The sequence below is a fragment of the Macaca nemestrina genome, chromosome 4, assembly GCF_043159975.1.
Source record: "Macaca nemestrina isolate mMacNem1 chromosome 4, mMacNem.hap1, whole genome shotgun sequence".
Taxonomy (NCBI): domain Eukaryota; kingdom Metazoa; phylum Chordata; class Mammalia; order Primates; family Cercopithecidae; genus Macaca; species Macaca nemestrina.
Genome location: NC_092128.1, coordinates 41,825,803 through 41,845,614, shown reverse-complemented (window position 1 = coordinate 41,845,614; position 19,812 = coordinate 41,825,803). Strand labels below are relative to the sequence as shown.

At 36.7% G+C, this 19,812-nt stretch overlaps 1 protein-coding gene across 2 annotated transcripts in view; it reads left to right on the top strand.

Annotated features, from left to right (window-relative positions):
- The first annotated feature begins 904 nt into the window (after positions 1–904).
- Positions 905–19,812, top strand: part of LOC105475504 (CF transmembrane conductance regulator) — a 184,064-nt gene continuing 165,156 nt past the window's right edge. Inside the window, exons 1-2 of one of the 2 annotated variants that reach the window (XM_011730837.3) lie at positions 905–2,901; positions 3,254–3,355. In XM_011730837.3, coding sequence (XP_011729139.2) covers positions 3,303–3,355 — 53 coding nt within the window. In that variant the 5' untranslated portion in view covers positions 905–2,901; positions 3,254–3,302. Of the gene's footprint in view, positions 2,902–3,185; positions 3,356–19,812 lie in introns of those variants that run through there. The other variant, XM_071094576.1, reaches the window with a different exon arrangement.

Below are 19,812 nucleotides of genomic sequence, written 5' to 3'. Positions count from 1 at the left end.
TATATTGAGATCATGTGTAAGAAACACCCAGCACATTGCTGAACACAAAGTAGGTATTAAATAAATGTTGGCTTCCTTTTCTCCTACTCCTCCTTGCTCTTCTTTTTAATATACCTTTAAAATGATGCCACACAAATGGCCACACAGTCTTCGATATTTAAGATCAGTTCGGGCATTAGGAAATTCTATAGGGGAAGTATGTGGAATCATTAAATGCTTGGGCTCAGGCCACGGATTGTTTAGGTTTAAATCCAAGTTTCCTCTTTTGTTATTAATTGTGCAACTTGCTTGGGAAAATATGAAACTTGTTTTTCCTTAGGTTCATTATCTGTAATATATAGTTAATGAAGAAGTTACCTGTCCCATGAAGGTGTTGTAAAGATTAAAAAAGGCAAATTAGGCTGTGTATTTGTCATTATAATTTGGCATGTATGGTAAGTGCCCAACAACCATAGGCTATTATAAAATTGTTATAAAATGATATGAGCTATCATTGAGCAGCATGAAAGAAGAGCTTCACTGTTTCACCTACTCTCATCCTGGCCCATTAATCTCTTTCCTGTTCCTGACATTTCAAAGATACATTTAGGATTTCAGTCATGACCTTAAGTCACATTTGAACAGTTTTCTGGTGGATAAGTCCTTATTCCCACATTATGTATGTACCTTGATGCAAATTCTGAATATCATGTCGCAATTAGTGCATTTGGACATGCTTGCTAACTGTGTTAAAGCTCTGAATAATGGTAACGTTTTATTTCTACCAAAACAAATTTGGACCATAATGTTTTATGATAAAAATCTATGGTCTTCCTATGTACATGTGTGTGTACATGCTTAAAATGGAATGTTATAGTTAAATGTAATTCTTTAAAAGTATATAACTCCAGTGGCTACTTGGTTTGGCTACTTGGTTTGTAGATATCTGCTTTCCTGTTTCATTGTTAAACAGGCCTAGAAGTTATTATTTCATGAAACTAATGTGAGGAAAGAGACTAGGTTGATGTATAAGTGACATTATAAAAATACATGAGGGATGATTTGATTAGAAGCAGTATTACACAGTGATAGGAGTAATGGTTTAGAACTAGACCCAGGTTTGAATCTTAGCTCTATCATTATAGGCATTTACTTAACTTTTCTTGTTTGCTTACTCAACTGAAAACTGAAGATAATAACACCTGTTTACATGGTTGTTGTAAGGGTTATATGAAGAATGTCTGGCAAATAGTAAGAACTCAAGTAACTGTTTCATTCTTTCCAGAAGGAGATTGACTGAAAAATATTTGGAGTCTCCTGCAGCCATATTCCTTGGTCAGCTTCTATGATTCTCTTTGGAGCTTAATTCTTAATCCCTTTATTTTCACTTGCTTGTTGATAACAAAGAATAATTTATTTCAAAATAATTTATTTCAAAAATAATTTTTTGAAATAATTTATTTCAAACGCATGTATTATATTTGATGGGCCACACTAATAGTTATAAACCAAACAACAGATTGGGGATGGGGAAGTGGATGGAGTGAGTTCAGTCACATGTCTGGGAAAAGTCAATAGTGAAGACAGTCTCAATTTTTGTCATACTGGAGAGATGAAAACACAGGTAGAGGATTTCAAACAACAGGGTGGATGGTGAGTTAAAAGTGCTAAAGTTCTTTCCTGGTGTCTAACTTAATGCAATGTGGTTTATCTCTTTGCCCTTTTCTCTACTATTCAAATTTAGGATAATAAAGATTAAATGTTTCTAAATCTTACTTTACAATATTCAAGAAAAAAGGTATGCTTTTGTCCACTGAAGTGCAAAGCAGAGCTATGAAAACCTGCTGAACACATTCTTTATTTTCAACACATGTTCTTGTCTTTCCATCATGAAATGCATGTTTTATTTGTACTGTAGTTGGGTGACCACAAGTTAACAATAAGATCATTCACAAGACCCTTGCCTTAGATGTGTTGACTATGAAGTAATCAGGCCAAAATTTTTACTTTCCTTTGAATTTTTCAATTCAAACACAATGTGTGCTTGCTTTTACACAATAGGGTTCAGGGATTAGAGGGTTGGCTCTTTAAATACCGTCAGAGACACAGGCAATCCTACACCAAGTGCTCAGAAGGAAGGCGCCTACGCCTGGGAATGTCCAGTTGCCCTTGGAGAGTTGAAGATGGCGTTTCTCTGAGTCAGGTCAAAGTTAACACATTACCTTCGCTTCAAAGACTGCTTGGATTCCTTTCGGTGGATTAGTCAAGATGTTTTGCTGACTGAGACTAGGAAATCTATAGGAGGGCGGGTTAGTTTACATTGTTGCTTGTCATTGTCGCTAAAACACTCCAAATCCTTCCTTAAAAATGCACACTGGACTAAAAACGACAGACAAGGAACAAATCCTGGGCTGGTAATTAGGCGAAGCACTATCTCCTCTTACCTCCTTGTAGATTTTTTTTCCCCCTTTAAGTACGTGTCCTCAGATTTCTTTGTCATCCTTGGAGTTCACTCACCTAAGCCTGAAACTAATAAAGCTTGGTTCTTTTCTCCAACACGCAGAGGAAGCGCTAAGGTGAATGCATCAGACCCACACTGCCGCGGAACTTTTCGGCTCTCTAAGGCTGTATTTTGATACATGAAAGGCACATTTTCCTTCCCTTTTCAAAATGCACCTTGCAAACGTAACAGGAACCCAGCTAGGATCATCGGAAAAAGGAGGAAGAGGAGGAAGGCAGGCTCGGGGGAAGCTGGTGGCAGTGAGTGCTGGGTCTGGCGGACCCTGCCGCGAAGGACGGTCCAGGAGGCTCTCCGGGGAGCCAGTTCTGCCGGTGGCTTCTTCTGTCCTCCAGCGTTGCCAACCGCACCTAAAGAGCGGCCGCGACTGTCGCCCACCTGCGGGATGGGCCTGGTGCTGGGCGGTAAGGACACGGACCTGGAAGGAGCGCGCGCGAGGGAGGGAGGCTGGGAGTCAGAATCAGAAAAGGGAGGTGCGGGGCGGCGAGGGAGCGAAGGAGGAGAGGAGGAAGGAGCGGCCGGGGTGCTGCCAGGGGTGCGTAGTGGGTGGAGAAAGCCGCTAGAGCAAATTTGGGGCCGGACCAGGCAGCACTCGGCTTTTAACCTGGGCAGTGAAGGCGGGGGAAGGAGCAAAAGGAAGGGGTGGTGTGTGGAGTAGGGGTGGGTGGGGGGAGTTGGAAGCAAATGACATCACAGCAGGTCAGAGAAAAAGGGTTGAGCGGCAGGCACCCAGAGTAATAGGTCCTTTGGCATTAGGAGCTTGAGCCCAGTCGGCCCTAGCGGAGACCCCAGCGCCCGAGAGACCATGCAGAGGTCGCCTCTGGAAAAGGCCAGCGTTGTCTCCAAACTTTTTTTCAGGTGAGAGGGTGGCCAACCGAGCTTTGGAAAGACACGTGCCCACGAAAGATTAGGGCGTGTGTATGGGCTGGATTTGGGGAAAAGAAATAAGCAGTTTTTAAAAAGATGCGCTATCATTCATTGTTTTGAAAGAAAATGTGGGTATTGTGGAATAAAACAGAAAGCGTTAAGAAGAGGTTGAAGAATGAATTGAAGCTGATTGAATAGACAGCCACATCTACTTGCAACTGAAAAGTTAGAATCTCAAGACCCAAGTATGCTGCTATGCAGTTATTTTATTTGATTTTTCTAAGAAACTAAAAAAACTTGTTAATAATAAATACTTAAGTGTGGTTTATTGGTTTTCCCCCTTCATGCCTTGGACACTTGATTATCTTCTTGGCACATACAGGTGCCATGCCTGCATATAGTAGGTGCTCAGAAAACATTTCTTGACTGAATTCTGCCAAAAAAATTTTTGGGGTAGGTAGAAAATATGTGCTTAAAATATTTATTGTTATGAGACTGGATAAATCTAGTATTTGTCACAAGTACATTGTTCTTTAAAAATTGAAAGCAAATTTGTTGAAATATTTATTTTGAAAAAAGTTAACTTTACAAGCTATAAATTTTAAAAGCCATAGGAATAGATACTGAAGTTATATCCAACTGACATTTAATAAATTGTATTCCTAGCCTAATGTGATGAGCCATAGAAGCTTGCAAACTTTGAGCCATAGAAGCTTGCAAACTTTATCTAATGAGATTTTGAAAAACAGCGTCTAAGTTCGGAATCTTAGGCAAAGTGTTATTAGATGTAGCACTTCATATTTGAAGTGTTCTTTGGATATTGCATCTACTTTGTTCCTGTTATACCTGTGTGAATGAATGAGTAGGTACTTCTCTCTCGTGGGACATTACTTGACTCATAATTACCCAATGAATAAGCATACTGAGGTATCAAAAAAGTGAAATATGTTATAAATAGCTCATATAAGTGTGTGGGGGGAAGAGATTTAGCTTTCACATTTCTGTTATGTTTAGTTCTCTGCATGTGCAGCTAATCCTGGAACTCCGGTGCTAAGGAGAGACTGTGGCCCTTGAAGGAGAGCTCCTCCCGGTGGATGAGAGAGAAGGACTTTACTCTTTGGAATTACCTTTTTGTATTGATGTTATAGCACCTTTTGTTATTTCTTCTATAAAATCGGCTTATCTATTGATCTGTTTTCCTACTTCTTATAAAATCAGAATGTTAATTGGCATAAATTATAGACCTTTTTAGCAGAGAACTTTGAGGAAGCTAAATGCCAATCAGTCTAAAAATGCAGTTTGCAGAAGAATTAATATTCCATGGATAGTTCTAAACACTAATGAACTTTAAAATAGCTTACTATTGATCTGTCAAAGTGGGTTTTTATATAATTTTCTTTTTACAAATCACCTGACACATTTAATATAGGTTAAAAAATGCTATCAGGCTGGTTTGCAAAGAAAATGTATTACAAAGGCTACTAAGTGTGTTAAGAGCATACTCATTTCTGTTCTCCAAAATACTTCATAAGTTGCTCCAAGAATAGGTATGTTTTTAAAAGTTAAGTTCCTACTATTTATAGGAACTGACAATCACCTAAAATACCAATGATTACAAACTTCCTTCTGGCCTTCTGGACTGCAATTCTTGTAAAAAACATATTTTTTGCATTAAGTTAGGCAGTATTGCTTAGTTTTCAAAAGTGGTAGATTTTGGAGTCAGATTATTTCGATTCAGATCCTACATCTACTGTTTAGTAGCTGTGTTGCCTGAGGCAGGTCCCTTAACATCTCTGTGTGTGACTTGACCTTTAAAATTTGGAGACTGTCATAGGGGTTAATCCCTTGAGAAAATGAATGTGAAGGGTTAGCCCAATGTTAACTGCTATTATTATGGATTACCATATTTTTACATTCATTACAGTACATGTACCTTGTTAATATAAGATGCTCAATTCATCTTTGAGTATAATTTTGTGACTCTTAATCTGGATATGCAATGAGTGGGCCTGGATGAGAATTTAATTTATGAAAAATTGTGTTTCACATGGCCTTACCAGATATACAGGAAACACGTCATATGTTTCTATCATAGGTTGTTAAATGCCTTAGAATTTAACTTTCTGAATAGGATCCCTTCAGTTTGAGAGTCATACAACAGTAAAATTGTTATGGTATGGGTTATAGATTGTATTGAATATCTCTTTATAGGTCTAGGTTTTGTCATTGGAAAACCAAAAAAGTTTGGAAAAAAAATCTAAGTTATTTCTTACTTTCTTAATTTTGCATGGATTTCGCATCAAGTATAAAATTTGAAGAACATCTGAACTATCATAATCCATATATATATATATATATATATATATATATAAACAATAAACATAATCTGAGAGAGAATTTTACCATGAAAAATTCAGGTAGTTCATGACTATCATGGCAAACAAGTAAATTAAATAGAAACTTTTATGAAAATGACATTTATGAAATAGGAAGCCATTTTTAAACTAGAAGTGATATATTAGTATAAAATTTGTAATTCATATACAAGTGGGATTGATTTATAAATGGTCACCAATGGAGATTGTGCTATTTAATTTGGGAAAATTTTTAAAATTTACATTTTCTCACAACTTTTAAGGTAGTTATTCAGTTTGTTCCTCTCTGTCTCTTCTCTCATGCCCTGAATTTTTCATATTTCGCTTAGTTGTAAGAGTGTATATCAAATCGTGTGTCAGAAGACATACTTGAATTTTGGTCATGATATCTGTGCTATAAGTCTAGGTCTATAATGAGGAATTGTGGGAACCCCACAGAATCCAAGTATACAGTGCCATTGATTTCTTACAAGGGATGTGGAGTCTCTTATAAACTCTACAGATTAAGTCTCAAGTAAGACCAAAGAGTAAAATATTGTTAGGATCTAAGGTGGAAATTCAGCAAAGAATCACATAGTCTAAGTCTCAAGTTAACAGTAAGATAATTTGAGATACTTTTGTAATTATTAAACACAAAGTAATGAGAGATTTTTAAACAAACCAATACACCTGAATTTATATATTAGAATAGGTATGGTGGTTCCAAATAGCTACCTAATAAAAACCACACTCATATTCTAAACATTCTGCCTTTGATCAAAATAATTTTGGGTCTCATTATGAAATTGCCTTTCTAAGTAATCCATAAATTTCTTCTCATAAGTAAATATTAGCCTCATTATTTTGTAGTTATTATTTTATATTCATAGCTTGCTTTAGATTAAAAATTGTATTACCCAGACTGGTCTCTTGGACTTGCTTTCAAGTGACTTTTGACTGTACCACAAAATCAAATTCACTCTGAAAATATAAAGATTTTTCATCATAATTTCCTTTGTTAACAGCCAAATTCTACCTAATTTTAGGTATTTTCATTAAAAAAAAATACATTGCAAACTTTAAAGAAAATTCTTTGTTTGTTTTTAAAAGACAGTGTCTCACTCTGTTGCCCAGGCTGGAGTGCAGTGACACAAGCATAACTCACTGCAACCTCCACCTCCTGGGCTTAAGTGAGCCTTCCATCTTGCCTCACGAGTAGCTGGGTCTTCAGGTGTACAGGTGTGTACCACCATGCCTGGCTTTTTTTTTTTTTAAGTTTTATGGAGACAGTATCTCACTATGTTGCCCAGGCTGCTCTTGGAGCTCCTGGCCTCAAGTTATCCTCCCACCTTGGTCTCCCAAAGTGCTGGGATTACAGGCATAAGCCACCTCACCCTTTCAGCCTAAAGACAATGCTTAATGAAGAGAAATATAAGTGCTTTGAGCAATGGAAGTATAATTAAAATTATATAATGAAAGATTTAAAAATGGCCATTTTGAATGGGACTACACTTAATTTGGTTATATAAATTATGATACACTATTAAAAATTCATCATGATTATTTTATATTTATATTTTATTTACATGTTGGCAATTTGTGAGGAAAGCTAAAATTATGGCTGAGCCATAAATACTTTTGCAGTTTGTCAAGGGTGTTTGTAAAAATGTTGCCAAGGAAGACCAGTTGACTACTCAAACAAGGGTTTAGTCTAGGTCTGATCAATACATATGCATTATCTCAGGTTTGTCTATCAGACAAACCTTAGGCTATCCAAATCAAAATAAAATAGATGCATAAAACAAAGGCCAATATGTGTTGAACAATTATATTGTGATATACAACTGCCAAGGGTTCCTGATTACCATGAGTCTATTTAGTCAGTCCATGAGCAAATGTCATCAATGAAAGCCCAGGGTTTCCATATTCTCTCTTGTCTTTGTATCTTGTAGGAATTGGAGGGCTCTACTTCTGGGATAGGAGCCCTTCTGTCTTGAACAATGTTGCCTGCACACTAACAAATGTTGACTTTCTACACCAGTCCCTCAATAGTCTTTTCTATTTATCTTCCTTTTGCTGACCATGTTTTGTTATTACACAGTTGAGATTTTTCAACTGGGAATATGTGTTAATTTTGTATTAATTTTGATTAGCTTAACTCTCAGAGTTCTAAAAGTACCTCCTATACATGATATATGACTAAAATTATAATCACATATGTTTATATATAAAATATCTGTGTATATATGATTATATGATTAAGTTTCTTTTAGTTAATTTTGCAAGTTTTAAAAAGTTCTCCTTTGTTTTGAAGTTTATTCCTATAGTTTTTTATATGCTAGTTTAATTATTAATCACTTGATTCAAGGAATATTCTTATATACTTATAAGGAATAGTATAGTTTTAATATTTAATTCCTTGCTAAAGAGAGAAGTGGAATCTATTTTTCTTAGCTGCTTCATCAATATTTTATGTTTGATGTGACAGTCAAAATATCTCTCACAGCTAACTGTTACACTAGGGAAATCATGGTTTTCCAGTTTTCCATTTATGTTTTATAGGAGGGAGTGGAACTTATTGTAATAATATTCAATACATAAATGTTAACGCTTGTCTGAAGGTCCTTGAGTGAATACCGCTATAAAATGTGTTATTGTTGCTAGTGTCATTTCACAAGAGCCTATAATTTCAGTGTGATAGAGCTACAATGTAAGTATAGCATTGCAAAACCATCAGGAAGGGTGTTAACTATTTAGCTTGCAGTTATGTGTTGGTTGTCAAACTTTAAAAACATCTCTGACTTGGCAGCAATTTTGGCAATTTTGATCCTGATGCATCTGCGTAGGGCATCTTCCTGGCGAAAAACCTCTGAGATGCAATGAGGTCAAGAGGGGAAAACAGACTATGATAAAGGTCTGGTTGTTTGGAGATCTTGGCAGAAAGATTAATTTACAAATATGTCAAGTGCATGAATCATGGAGGAAAACATTGCTATTTCTATTGGTTCTCTTTAGACCTCTAGAATCGATTTATCACATAGTTGTTTCAGTGTGGAATTAGCATTACAAAGTGGCTTTATTTTAGGGCTTTGTGTCAGCAAAGAGCTTAGGCTTCTTTTAGCAAGAAGCTTGTAAGAATTTAATTTACTATTAGATTGCTTGATGTAGAGAATTACATTCCTACGGAGCTCTGAAAAATCTTTTTTCAGAGTTTTTCACAGCTGTATTCAAGTTGCAAGGCTTGTCAAGTTTGCTATTTTCTGTGCAGCTCTATTAACTTATTACTATCTTTTGACATAAATTATGATTTCAAATTGTAAAGCTCTGGATGTCAGGGCCTTTTCTAATTTGTTTAGTATAATATTCAGACCATTTCAGGACTCTTCCATGGAATGATTTAATAAAGATCTTTTTGTGATGGTTATGAGTTCATGGTGATCAACCCTAGAGACCCATGTATATTGTAGATCGATGACATTCAACAGTCCTGCAGTGGTGGCATCATTTTGATAAAAAGGGGTCAAAGCAAGTGGGACTGTGGGTAGATTTTTAGTACTTAGAACAATTATTCCATCAAAGTTTTCTTGTGTCCCTTCTGCCTTAGCCTTTGTAGGATAGCATGCTTGCTAATTTCTTGCTCATGGGGTAAGGAAATGAAGATTTTTGCTAGGTCTGTAGGATTATTAGGACTCTCAGGCCTGAAGCTATGCCTGGATATAGCCAGAAAATTCTCCCATAGCTTGCTCCAAGGAGCTGAGATAAAGCAGTACTTCCTTTTTAGGTCATGATTCTGGGTAACTTGAAAGATGACCTCATTCGTATTCTGTATTCTATGTGAGACATTAAGAAGGTAGAGGTGGACAAGAAGGAAATTGTCGCTGCCTTTATGGAACACATTATCTGAAACCCAGGTTTCTCAAGGGCTTCATAGAAGCACTCAACTGGGGCACTTAACCCGAGTCTAAGGCTGGTTAAGGAAGGCTTGCTGGGGGAAGTGTCTTTTGCATTCACACCTAAAGGGGGTTATTCAATTAGAATTATCCAAAGAGGGTGGGGATGGGCTAGGAAAAATTTAAACAGATAGTGTGGAGGACTGACAGGATAAGTAAGCATGGCACCTTCAAAGTATCCTGAGAAGTTCCCTATGACTGGAACATAAAATGTGTGACAGAGATTTGTGGGAGATAGGTCTGAAAACTCTAGCAGGGGCCAGATCATAAAGGGCTTTGTAGGCTTTGCTTGGGCTTTATCATACTGGAAGTGAAGAGCCATGGGTTTTAAACAGGAGAGGCACATAATCAGTTCACATACTGTTGCAGTTTTGTAAAAGAAAAGATGAGCTGAAAGAGTGGCCATGGTGGGGGCGGGGGTGGGGTGAAGAGAGAGAGAGAGATTTTAAAGACATTTAGGAGGTAAAATCAACTGGTTTGGTAATTAATTAGCAGTGGAAAGTGAAGGAAAGAGAAGAGTTAAGGATAACATCTATGTTTGTTGATTCGGATAATAGAGGGGATAGTGGTGCTGCTTACTGAATGAGAAAATTTAATCAGAGAATGCATGGAGTAGGAGTGCAGACCTATGTGACTCTACTTCTCTCAAAACAAGAAAAGGAAATGATGTGTATGGCTCAGGGTCAGGTAATATGGTTATTTGAAAATGTATTAAAGTGATTTAGAGCTTAGTCTTAGGTAAGAGATATAAGATGTCTGAGGTGACAGTTTTATAAACATGTAGAGTGCCCACTTGTTTGGCCTTATTGTGGCATAGGTGTGACCTGAGAGTGTTAGGAAGAAGCAGCTGAGTTCTAGGGACAGTATTGGTTAAATTCTACTTAGAAATTATACTTAGAACTCTCCTATATAACCTGCTAACTGATGTCTGAACCTCCTGATAACTTCACTCCTTTAGGGAGTGCTTTTCAGATCATGGGACACAACATATGAGAAATCATAGAAATTCCATGAGGTATGAAAATCTGCTTAGGACTTCAGATATTGTCTCCAGTGATTGAATAAAAATAGGTGCTCACCTACTATTATGAGGTTTTTATGTGTGTTAAAAGAAAGTTTTCATTACTTTTGAAAAGGTTATGTATCCTTGTTTTATGTTAAAACTTTGAGCTTTGTTAAATACACAGAGTTCTCTTTCTTAGCATGGCCTACAGAGGTGCAGCTACCTCCTACCTGACTTCACATCTACTCCCAAATGCCTAGTGAAGGCTTAAGAATTTCAAAAAGGGACTCTAGAATTTCATTTGGTACCAGTCAGATAAATACGTGAAAATTAAACATAATAGGCAGAATCCCATGGGTACTGACAGCTGTGTTTAGAGGTGATTCAAGGGCCAGACCTTAGAGTCCAGCATTGGTTATGGGTATGACAAGAAAATGAAGCCTATGTTGGCTGGGATTAGCAACCACAGTTCTAGAGGAAGCAAGGTGGAGAAACTATATAGGGGGCTCCCTTTGTACATTTTATTTATTTTAAACATCTCTATAAACTCTAGAAATTAAAACAACAATACCAACACAAAAGCATCACTTTTTCAACCAAAGTCCATTGCATACTTTTTTGTGTAAAGGGCTAGACAGTAAATATTTTCAACTTTGTGGGCCACCTAAGTCTCTGCCATAGACAATATGCAAACAAATGGGCATGGCTGTGTTTCAATTAAACTTTATTATTGATATTAACATTTGAATTTCATATAACTTTTACATGTTGCAAAATATTCTTTTTTTTTTTTTTTTTTTGAGACTGAGTCTGGCTCTGTCGCCCAGGCTGGAGTGCTGTGGCCGGATCTCAGCTCACTGCAAGCTCCGCCTCCCGGGTTTACGCCATTCTCCTGCCTCAGCCTCCCGAGTAGCTGGGACCACAGGCGCCCGCCACCTCGCCCGGCTAGTTTTTTTGTATTTTTTAGTAGAGACGGGGTTTCACCGTGTTAGCCAGGATGGTCTCGATCTCCTGACCTTGTGATCCGCCCGTCTCAGCCTCCCAAAGTGCTGGGATTACAGGCTTGAGCCACCGCGCCCGGCTTACATGTTGCAAAATATTCTTCATTTAAATTCTATTGCAATATGCTTTAGAATGATTTTTTTTTTTTTTTTTTTTTTTTTTTTGAGACGGAGTCTCACTGGTTGCCTAGGCTGGAGTGCAGCGGTGCGATCTCGGCTCACTGCAAGCTCCGCCTCCCACGTTCACGCCATTCTCCTGCCTCAGCCTTCCTAGTAGCTGGGACTACAGGCGCCCGCCACCACGCCCGGCTAATTTTTTGTATTTTTAGTAGAGACGGGGTTTCACCGTGTTAGCCAGGATGGTCTCTATCTCCTGACCTTAATATCTACCCTCCTTGGCCCCCAAAGTGCTGGGATTACAGGTGTGCGCCACCGCGCCTGGCCAATGATACAGTTTTTAGTCTTTCTTAGCTTAAAATAAAATCTAGAAAAAATTTTAAGGCTTTTATAACTTTTTTTTCAGTAACTGAATAATTTTAAAAGTCAATGAAATATTTAGACATGTAAAATGAACTTTTCAGGAGAAGAAAATGGTAGCCTAATAGTTATTAGATTATTGTCCAGAATAATTTTTGACTTATAAGCCTCTGTTGATCATTTCATTGCCTCTTTTTTTGGAATATGCATCTTTTAATGTGTCCTTCAAGGCAAAGGCTCTATCTTATCTATCTTGTGTCTTACATTTTCCCAGGGCAATGTTTTTCACAGTTTTTTAAAAAAACTATACTATAATCAATTTTCAAATAAAATGTTCCGTGGGACCACAGTATATACAAATAGCAGTGACAATAAAAAATAGTAACTCTCCCATAAATACAAAGAAACAGTTAACCTAGTGCTCTAAAGTAAAGGCTGCAGTGATTTTGTATAACATTTATATGCAATTTTCTTGATCCTGCATGCTTGTGTTTTTCACAGAGTTATGTTTCTGAAATTGAGACACCTTTCATAATTGATATCAAAAGAAACTTGTCAGCCACCAGACCCAGAAATATGTTGTAATATGGGAACTTAGCAATACATAAAGGTATATACTCCTGTGACCTCAGTTGAATTATTTGCATTGGTTGCATCCCACAAGGTTGACTCTCATATTTAGTTTGTTGCTTGAAATGTCTTGGGATATATTACTTTGTGATCTAGTTTTGAAAAAAACAGGTAATATTTAGTCTGAAGTTTGTCTGACATACTAAGCAGTGTAATTAAAGTAGAAGTTGCCTAAGCTCAGCACTTTATTATGCCTTGAAATTATACTGCCTGCCCTACAGGTGAAGGTGTTATGAATGCAGCTTGTCACTGTAACCCTATTCATAGCTCTGAAAGGCTGAGAGTGACTCAGAAGAATATTTTTGTTCTGAATATGAAGAACGCTTAGACTAAAACTTTAATTATGATGCTGAAGAAGAAAGTGGTAGGTGATTGCATGAATAAGTACATAATATTTGTTAATTTCTAAAAACTGTGTGTAGTTAATGTAGTACTTCTTTTTGGAAAGGCTATTGTTAAATTGATGGTAAATTATATAACCAATATCACCTTAAAGCAAGTAAGCATGGTAAAGTATTATAAAACCATGATAATATCATATGTGGCTTATTATTGTTATCTGAGTGTTGTACAACTCTGTTATGCTGCGATGAGACCTCATGCAAACAGGTATGTCAAAGATATGATGGGCTGTTAACTGAGCTTGACCCACATATGGTGTAGTGACATGCTCACTATTGCAGTGCAGAGATAACCAATAACAGATCATAACAGGTTTAAATATGTGCAAAGAGATGTCAGCAGAAGCTTTCCTACAGAGTGGATACTAAACAAGTAAGCCTGACAGCCCAGGATCATGTTTGGATGAATCTAGTGTGCTCAAATTAACATATAGTCCTACATTTGAGAATGTGTGATTTTTTTTGTTCCTATCTATAAAATAATATTTTAAAATATATACATTTCAAATCAGAAGTTGGTGAATTCTCTGAAATATCTCTAGAGAACACTCGGTATTGGGGTTCACAGTATGAAAACCACTGACTTAGTTCTTGCCCCATCTTGGTTGTTGTTGATCTTCTCTTGTGTCCTTTATTTCACCCATTTGTATCCTTAGAAAATGATCTCATATTCTACTTCATCTTTATCTTCACTGTCAACTCTCAGGTAGCAATATATGATAGAAGAAGCATGTACTTTGGAATCAGACAGACCTAGCTGGAATCCTAACTTTGTCACTTATTAACAACGTGATCTTAGGCAATTTACTTAATCTCTCTGAACCTCAGCTATTCACATCAGTACGATGAGTTATCCTTATCTTAACATGGCACAGTATTATTTTCATATCAAATATTTATTGAGTATTTACTCTGCATATTAGTCAAGGTTTTTCAGAGAAGTAGAACCAATGGTACACACACACGCACACATGCACACACACACACACACACTTTATAAGGAATCGACTTTCATAATTATGATGGCTGACAAGTCCAAAATCTGCAGTATGGTTCAGCTGGCAGGAAACCCAGGAGAGTCAATGTTCCAGTTTGAGTCCAAAGGCAGTCTGTTGGGGAATTCAGTATTTTTCTGGGAGGCCAGTCTTTTTGTTCTATACAGACCTTCAACTGATTGGATGAAGTTCACCTTTATTAGGGAGGACAATCTGCTTTACCCAAAGTTTACTGATTTCAATGTTAATCTCATCCAAAAACACCCTCCCAGTTGACACATAAAATTAACCATCATTCTTTGTAAGCACTTTCTATGCATTAAGTGATAGCAAATAATGCCAGACATAGGGTGTCTTTAATAAATGGTAAGCACTGTTATCAGCAACAACAGGATTATTATAATTAGCACCTTTTGATCTTTCTGTCTGGGCTCTGAGAAAGTACCTCTCTTCTCTAAATTTATCTCTCCTCTCCTATGAATTAGACCCAGTGCTTTCTCTGAATTATGGAGGTCACACTCCTACAAACGCCCCTTCCCAATTCCACATCTGTAGGCTTTCTTTGCCATTGACTTTTATCCCTAGCTTTTAAATTTACAGGCATATGTCAGTTAACAATGGGAATGCGTTCTGGGTAATATGTCCTTAGGCATTTTTATCATTGTGAGAATACTATAGAGTATACCTACACAAACCTAGATGTCGTATAGCCTACTACACACCTAGGCAATATGACAGAGCCTTTTGCTTCTAGGCTACAAACCTGTACTGAATACTGCAGGCAGTTGTAACACAGTGGTATTTGCATATCCGAACGTGTCTAAACACAAAAAAGATGCACTAAAAATACTATGTAATGATCTCGTGGGACCACCGTTGTATATGCAGTCTGTTGTAGACTGAAATGTCATGCAGTGCATGACTGTACCTTATATACTAAAAGTATCACCTTTGTTCGTTTGTCCCCTTGTGTGCATCATCCTAATGTGGAATTTCTCTGTTGCTTAGGACCAGCATATTAGTTTGCTAGGGCTACCATAAAAAAATACCACAAATTTGGTGGCTTAAATAACAAGAATTTATTATCTTACAGTTTTGGAGACTAGAAGTACAAGATCAAGGTGTTGGCAGGTTTGATTTCTTCTAAGGGCCATGAGAAAGAGTCTATTCCATGTCTTTCCCCTACCTTCTGGTGGTTTGCTAGAAATCTTTGGCATTCTTTGACTTGCAGAGGCATCACCCTGATCTCTGTTTTTATCTTCACATGGTGTTCTCCCTGTGTGCCTGTCTCTGAGTCCAGACTTCTTTACTATTAATATAAGGACACCAGTCGTATTGGATTAGGGTCCACTCTAGTGACGTCATTGGAATGTTACTACCTCTGTAAAGAACTTATCTCTAAATAAGGTTACATCCTTAGGTGCTGGGGCTTAGGACTCAAACATACCTTTTTTGGGGGAAACACAGTTCAACCTATAACAATCAATAACAGTCTTTAGGAGCAGAATGAGATATGGAAGTAATTTGAAACCATAAAATATATACATGTAGGGAGTTAATCTGTGAAACCTTTTGAAAGCCATATGTACCTCATGTATAGTGGTCCATAAATAGCATGGAGACATTGCAGAGGATGTTAAGGGATATGATACAGGAACAATCCAAGAGGGTTATAAGAAAAAGGACCTTTTGCTCTTGAGAGGACTGAAGAATGACTTTCCATTTATGAAATTTTGGTACATGTCCACTAAAAATAGGATGAAGGCCAAATATTAGGAAGAATATTTTGATAATGGAGAAGGTTGCATATAAAAACATTTTATTGAAGAGAATTAAATAATGTTGGCTGGAAGTTTTAGGATGATCATCTTTAGGACTCAGAGAAAGAGAAGAAACATTTTTAAAGAATGGTCCCTGAACAAGTATAGACACCCTCACATATGCATTGCATTTACTATAGAATTGAAAAATGTTCTAACCTTTTTTTTTTTGGCTTTTAATATATTTGACTAGGAGTAAAGGCTAAGCAACACCTATTTGCAATCAGTGTCCTCATGTGGGCTCTAAACATATCATATTTGTGTAATTAATTAATTGACATTAATTTGTTCAATTTCTGCTCTGTCCCAGGCACTGAACAACATGATGGAGATAAAAGATAAATATTACACTTACATTGTCCTCAAGAAGTTAGTCTTCTGAGGGAAAGATATTAGCAAACAAATTGTAATGTCAATTATGTGCCATGTTCCATGCTAGGCACAGGGGATACAATAGTTTTAAAAAAACAAGATCTATGAAGTGTTTCTTCTTGTGGACCTTACAGTCTAGGGTGTTTGGAAGTATGGGGGATTGGCAGACAAGTAAATACACATTTTGTGGTAAAGGCTCAGGTGGAAGAAGTACAGGATAGAATAGAGCACACGACGGGGAATTAACCTAGACTTCAGAGAGGCTCACACATACATAATTTATGTGTGACTATTTCAGTGCATTTGAGGTTTCTTGGAAATAGAGGCTAGGTTTTATTTTAAGGAAGTTATCATTTGTTTTTTTTTTTTTTTAGTGTGATGTGGCTGAGCCAAAGATGCCATGTCCAGTGATGGTAATAGGAGAATCTTTTTAAAAATTAAGAGCCACCTAATGAATCAATAGTTCCATTCAGTGGGAGCTCCTGCAGAGTTAAAAGAAGAGACTCTGGCGCAACGTTTCCTTTAAAGTTCATTTTCCTAGAGTGTGAATGGAAGCAAGAGATTATAACATTTTGAGATCAAAAAAAATTCTGAAATGCCTATAAAAATTATTATCTCCAAATTATCATGATTTGTGCTTTTAATGACCTGATTGCAAAGATGAACATTTTGAATTATTAAATTGCTTATTAGGATTGGTTAATGAATCAATTATCTTTTACTGTGTGTTTTGCTATTGGAAAAAAATATCAAATTAAGTGTTTTGCAGACCTTTACTTAGGTATATGTTGCTTTTATGAAAAAATAAGACGTAAATATTAAGTAAAAGGGATTTAAAGCAAGGTTTTAGCAGTAGAGTCTTATTGATTCCTTGGTAAACCTTGAACCAATTGTCTATATTCTCTGCCTGTGTCTTGCTCCTTGCTTCTGTAATTCACTGTGGGAATGGGGGATTGTTAATCCGGGGGTGCTGTCCAATCCTGCCTCTCTCAAGTTTTGCTATTGGTCTCCCTCCCAGTGATAGTAAAGCTTCAAGAAAATGAAAGTAGTGTAAGTATTGGTCCTCAAACTCAAGAACAGGATGAAACTTAAATCTTGAGTCATACAATTGTGTCTACATACATTCCCTTGCTCTCCAAAAGGAGAAGTAAAGAAGATGCTAACTTTAATTTGCAGTACTTAGCAATTTGTTTTCTTGAGGGTTAAGTAATAACAATGGAAGAAAAAAAGGGTTAAAATGGCACCCAGAACCCAATTCCATGTTTAGTTTGAAAGTGGGAAATCAGCTATCACTGAGAAGTCTGAATCCAATGCCATGATGTTCTTTGAATCCTTCTGAGGAATAACCATGCATAGCCATAACATAACTGTATAACAGAGCAGAGAATATAAACAAATGAAGGTGAAGGGATGATTAAGACAGATGAGAAAAATTCCAGAATTGACTGATCATTTTTGTCTGTTTAGATGATTTCAGGCAGAATCCTGGAGACCAACTTTATCACAATTGAATTTTAAAAATCATCAGCTTTGCCGTTGTGATGCAGCATCAGTTTCAGTATTATCCTTGGAGTATTAATTCTTAATCATCTTCATCTTTGAACATTTTTGAGGTCACTTCTAGTCTCTATTTCACCAGTGAAGAAACAAATAAAAGTCCCCAAACTCTATTGGGTGGAATTACACAGTATTTTTTTAATTATTATTTTGGGAAAAGTCGATTCAAGGCAGTAACTTGCAAGCAAGTGTTAGAAAGGATTTAATAAATAGTAATTTTTCTGTACACATAGTGAGAGGTCATTAAATCATTTGGTTGTTGAAAGTTGTAAGGAAGTCTAGCATGCGCTTTGCCTGTAGTGGTTCCTGACTCTACAGCCCAGAGCTTATCAGAGGATTTATGTCCCCAGAGAGAAATGCCACCTCCACCTTTCAATACACACTTTAGCCGAGAAAAATCAAGTACTTTAATTCCAAATCTTGAGTTAATTCCAGAATGACAACCATGGCTTGGAAAAATATGGGTATTTCTCTGTCAAAGGGCAGAGAAACCTAGTAGAGAGTGTTTACTTTGGGTCCTAGTGATGGTATCTGAACAAGCTAGGTGAACAAAGAGCCTCAATAAGGGATTTTGAGGTCTAGAAAAAAAAGAGGAAATACCAAATAAATGGAATAATTATAAAACAAACACCAGCAAAGTTAAATCAATATATCATGTGGTAGATATCCTTATATCACTCATGTGATGTCTATTTTGTTTCTATATTAGGCAGAAGAGAGGTGGAACTTGTTTTCCTTTTTCCCTCTCAGCTAGGAATGGACATGCTTAAAACTGTTTCTCTGCTTCTGTTCTCTAAAATGTGATTGTCTAACAGTAACAGTGATGACGTTTTGACAGTTGCACAAGTTTCTTTCTTTAAACTTTTAAAAATGCCAGCCAGTAACCCAGTGGCATTTCTACCATAAAATCTTAAGGCCAATTCATTTCCCCTCTTCCTTATTTTTTTGGTTTCAAATATATTTTTATTGCCAATGGAAATAAAAATCCTAAATTAGAGAGCAATGGTATCCCTTGTCCTGTGAATAAAGAGCTCCTAAATGTGAACTTATACAGGATGCAGCAATTTATAGGGTAGTTAATCATTCTTCTTTCTAGCCAGTTGTTCCAGCTACAGTTTTATGGCTCTTGTTAGTGGCTTCATTCCCAGATAGAATAAAAATCAAACCAAAATCATGGAAAGGCACTCTGAGGATGCTTCTCTAAAGTAGATGGGCATCATCTATAAATCACAATGCTTTGTTTCTCCTGTTATCTTTCAAGATGGGTGGGGATTTTTTTTGTTTTTTGTTTTGTTTTGTTTTTTGTAGCATTGCTTATTATTGCCTCTCAAGTGCTTAAGTCTTTGAAATCCAAGTCATGTGAGTGAGTTAGATACAGCTGTTGGAAATGGCCTTTCAACGCCAATGGTACACATTCCTTGGTTTCTTTACAATACTATTGCTCTTACAACTTCTTATCTGAAGTCATAAATTCATAGTTGTCCCAAAACTTAAGTTCCTTGCTTCTAGAGGACAGAAAATAGACAATTTACACAACTCATGGTGCATGTCACCAGTCCTTAGATCTTCTCATGAGCTATGCATGAAATCTTAACTCGCTTGCTGTAGCCACCAGCCATTAACATATTTGAAAGACCTTAGTGTATCAAAGTCACTATAATGAAAATTTTGATTTCACCCATTCTAGGAGTGAAAAATCAAATGTTCAGTAAAACTTTCTAAAATTAACACTGACAGTTGATTTCTGTATGCTGTTGTTCTTAATAACTTTATTGGATATAATTCATATTCAAAACAACTTATCCATTTAAAGCATACAATTCAATGATTCTTTTTTAGTATATTCAAAGAGTTGTCCATCACCATAACCAATTTTAGAACACTTTCA